Below are 4,116 nucleotides of genomic sequence, written 5' to 3' on the forward strand. Positions count from 1 at the left end.
TGAACATTGTTAATATATTCCGTATTCTAGTTTAATTTCCAAGTTTTTCAATAGGCCAGTGATTAATTGCCCATCAGCCCAATTTGAAAAGGGGCTGAACGGTGAAGGGGAACTGCTGCTCTATAAAATAAGAGGCTGACAACACTGAAGAGAAAGAAAAGGCAACTCAGAGGATGGGGCCCCGGGAGTTTATAAAATTCAAAAATTCAGCCTTTAAATAACATATTTGTTGTGGGTGCTATTGCACCAGCTATTGCACAGACTTCTAAACCAAAGCAGACAAAAAAAAAAAAAAAAAGCTGGAGCCCTGTCTCCCCGAGCAGAATAAACGGAATCAAAGGATTTTTCCCTTAAATGGACTCATTTTCTCCTTGAATTATGAAAGTAATGGCTAGGTAACAGCCTGTGCTCAGTACCCGACGGCTTAATGCTTCCTAAAACCTTCCACGTGGCTCCACTAGTCCTGGCAATTAGGCCTCATTATAGCCTCATAAAGGATCTCATTTGTGGGATTACTTAATAGACAATGAAATTTTATCGTGCAGAATTATGGAAAAATAATATCAGACCTCTCATGGTGTGATGAGGGCGCGCGCCGCGCATCATTCCGCTCGGTTTGCTCTCCCTCCTCTCCCCCCTCGCCTTCTCTAGTTTCATATCTGTACCATAACAACGGCGCATCCTCCCTGTCAAAGGCTGAATTCACTTTATTATAGCAATTATTGTTTGTGTGACAGACATGCCTGTTTTATCTTTAGGATGGTTGGATTTTAAAGACTTTCTAATTCTTTCAAAGAGTGCATTTACACTCACTTCAATAAGTTTTTACTCTCCTTTTTGTTGTGGTGATATGTTCAAAGAGGAAAATAATATGCTGTTAGGTTCTCTTGTAATCCACAGTAGACGCTTTCCATGGGTATTAATGCACTATGGTGCAGGAACTAACACATGTTGCTTTGGACCCGGAGCTCCTGCGCCACAAACCGACCGCCGGCCCTCTGAAGGTCCGAGGCGTTGCTTGGCAGATGAAAGCAGAAGCTAAATCGGCCGGTGACCTGCCCGGGGATCAAACTCGCTAATTATTGTCACAAGATGAGGGATTAACGCATTTCTGAAATAGCTGCCTGTTTACCCTCGCACAGACCGACCATTATAAACGCTTTCTAATTGAATCCTAATCACCGTCAAATAACCGGAGCCCAGACTCGCCTTCAGTTCATAATTCTTTAATTGCTGGAAGTGAAACCTGGACCCGCTGTGATTAGTCTGATCGCAATTAGTGCTTACGGTCGCGTGCACAGAGGGAGAAATGTAAAGACTGTTGTAATGTAATACTTTCTGTGTTTATATAAAGTCTTGTGATTTTTGATGTTGTTTGGTGATCAACATTTTAGGATTGTATACAGAAATGTAAACAGTGGCTATGAATAAGTCACAGGAAATCCAAAATGAGCCTTCAGAATCTACAGCACTGTTTATAGTTTTGTGGCTTTATCAAAGTTTTAATCTATTTTTATTTTCCAATATCTTTAAGCTACAAACAGTTTTCCTGGATCTTCAACCTAAATAGAATGGGAACATATGCAAACATCTGGATGGAACAGAAGTTAAATCTGTGCTTGAAGGAGGTCACCCTAAATATTGACTTTTGTTTGGAGTTATTTTGTTCCAAACATTGTATGGACTTCTGCTGTGTACACATTCTCTGGAGGTTGAGCCAAATGTTTTGTAGACCAATTATTATAAAAATGGCCAATCATTTTAACTGCTACCATCTTACCTCATACCTCAAATGCTCTCACATATGTTTGTATCTTAATACATAGAGGAGAATAGATACGGATGATCATTTAAATATAGATAAAACAAGACCAAGATGTTTGCACAATACTGCGTTTTTGAAACTTTAGCTGAAAATGTTAACTGTGCTTCAGAGTGGATATCAGTACTGGGAACTGATATTAGGAGCAGGATCTCAGTAATTGTAGTGTTAATTTTTGAAGAGTACCAGTGCGAAGGGTTCCTTAAAATAATTTTATTAAAATAATTCAAAGCGAATTTTTACTTTCAAATGTAAGTTTTTTTTCTGAATTTGAGTAAAGAATCCATCTTCATTGTGAGCAGAGACTCAGAAAAAGGTCACGTGGTTTGGGTCACTGACAGTACCCTCGCGCACCCTTGGAGCCGGGTGCGCACGTGGGTGACGCTGCAGGGCCAACCCTCTTCGGGGTCCCTTTTGTTGAACCATCAAACATAAGCACCTTTGGAGATCCCGAGGGGTTCAGATGAGAAACGATCATCATCTTGCGCACGGAGCGGTCACTCATCAGCGGCGCAGTCATGTCGAGGTCTTTCTACGTGGATTCTCTAATAATCAAGGATACGGTGCGACCTGGACCGGTCGAGCATCCAGGACAAGACTTCCTCATCCCCATCAGCATGCACTCCCCGAGCATGATGACAGTCACCGCTCCGGTGTGCCCGTCCAGGAAGAATGGCACGTTCTGCGTTTGCCCGCTCTGCGTCACGTCCCACATCCACTCTTCTCGTGGCGGGATTCCCATGCTGAAGAGTCAGTTTCCAGGAGTGGAGGCGCAGTACTGTCAGAGACTAGCGCAACAGTCTCCTGCGCTCGCGCACTCTGGACATACACCTGTCTGCACGCCCACCTTCAGCGTCACAGATCCCAGGAGATACCACTGTCTCTCTATTGGTAAGCACCTTTTTGCAACTAGAATCCCCATCCTGCGCCTGTTTGAATGCTCCTGATAAAGATCCCGTTACACTAAACTTTTACGCGCGACCTTTACGCACAGTAATGAGCCTATTTTATGACACAACTAACTATACCACTATTTATATTTCAGTCTAAAACAATACAATCCTAAATTTATGACTACAACTAACAGTTTTTTTCCCCCCCTTCAACAGGTACTTCCGAAAACAACCACATACAGAATGGCAAGAGGATGCGCACGGCTTTCACAAGCACGCAACTCCTGGAACTTGAAAGGGAGTTTTCAGCCAACATGTATCTCTCGAGACTCAGAAGAATCGAAATTGCCACGTATTTGAATCTGTCAGAAAAGCAGGTGAAAATCTGGTTCCAAAACCGCAGAGTGAAGCACAAGAAAGAGGGCAAAGCCACCCAGAGGAGCGCGCACAGCGGTTGCAAGTGCACAACCGCGCACACGGACTATCCACGATCAGAGGATGAGGAGTCTTTATCTCCGGTCTCCGCTTCCGAAGATAAAGAGGTGTCACCTATGTGAGAGAAACTCGAAACTGCAAGTACCAGTCCTGGCACTTAACTCTGCCCCCGCATGCTGCAGTTATGGATCGTGTCTTCACGCAACCTCTGAGCCAAAAAAATGTCCTGCATGAGAAGAAGTGTTGAGAAGATTCACTGTTTTTTTTTTGATCATGTACATTCCTGTTTATTTTAAAGAAAAAACAAAACTGTGACTAGTTTTTCACGATATAATAATATGACCTACTTTATGTAAAAGACTGATGCTACTTTGTTATTCACGGGGTTCGCGCTTCCTTTCCTGTTGCTGTCAGTTATCCCCGGTAAACTGTCAAACACTGTCGTGAAGTTGTGTGGTCGAAGAAATAGATATAGTGCAGGTCTGATGTAGACCTGCAGCTTGCACGCTTGGATTTGTATACAATATGCATATCTGTATTTATTGTAATAAACATGACTAGTTGACCTGAGAAATTGTCCGTTTTTTGATTTGCCGTGGTCAAAAATAATAACTGATTCCCTAAAAAAAAAAAAAAAAAAAAAAAATGCATTATTTCAAATATCATGAATATAAGTCCGCGACTTGGTCCCGGATCAGACGGATGAAAATGAATGAAGTGATGGATGGATGAAAATAAGTCTTTTTCACATTTGGAAGGTTGTCTGCAATATGGTGTAAAATATCCTACATAAATATAATTGCAGTATAGATATTGCAACGGTTCAAGGACCGAACTGGTCCTTTGATGTGGTTAAAAAAGTGTTATCCTTTTGATGTAATATCTACTATAATTCTATCATAATTAAGTAAAGTAAGACATGCAATCAGTTTTCTGGACTGCTTTAATTTTCTGTGTCATCACTTT

The 4,116-nt window shown here is 41.7% G+C and overlaps 1 protein-coding gene across 1 annotated transcript; it reads left to right on the plus strand.

Moving 5' to 3' along the window:
* Window positions 1–2,296: 2,296 nt before the first annotated feature.
* On the plus strand, window positions 2,297–3,702 carry gsx2 (GS homeobox 2). The gene is made up of 2 exons (XM_061737080.1): window positions 2,297–2,713; window positions 2,932–3,702. The coding sequence occupies exons 1-2, from the start codon at window positions 2,341–2,343 to the stop codon at window positions 3,270–3,272; spliced, it is 714 nt and encodes a 237-aa protein (XP_061593064.1). The 5' UTR covers window positions 2,297–2,340; the 3' UTR covers window positions 3,273–3,702.
* The last annotated feature ends 414 nt before the right edge of the window (window positions 3,703–4,116 follow it).

The sequence above is a fragment of the Cololabis saira genome, chromosome 13 (genome assembly GCF_033807715.1).
Source record: "Cololabis saira isolate AMF1-May2022 chromosome 13, fColSai1.1, whole genome shotgun sequence".
In the NCBI taxonomy this organism is placed as follows: Eukaryota; Metazoa; Chordata; class Actinopteri; order Beloniformes; family Belonidae; genus Cololabis; species Cololabis saira.

What these genes read in the sequence shown, in the direction of transcription:
- gsx2 (XM_061737080.1), top strand. Translation starts at nt 2,341, where the DNA reads ATGTCGAGGTCTTTCTACGTGGATTCTCTAATAATCAAGGATACGGTG. An exon ending in ATACCACTGTCTCTCTATTG is followed by an intron (nt 2,714 to 2,931) that starts GTAAGCACCTTT and finishes CCCCTTCAACAG; the next exon opens with GTACTTCCGAAAACAACCAC.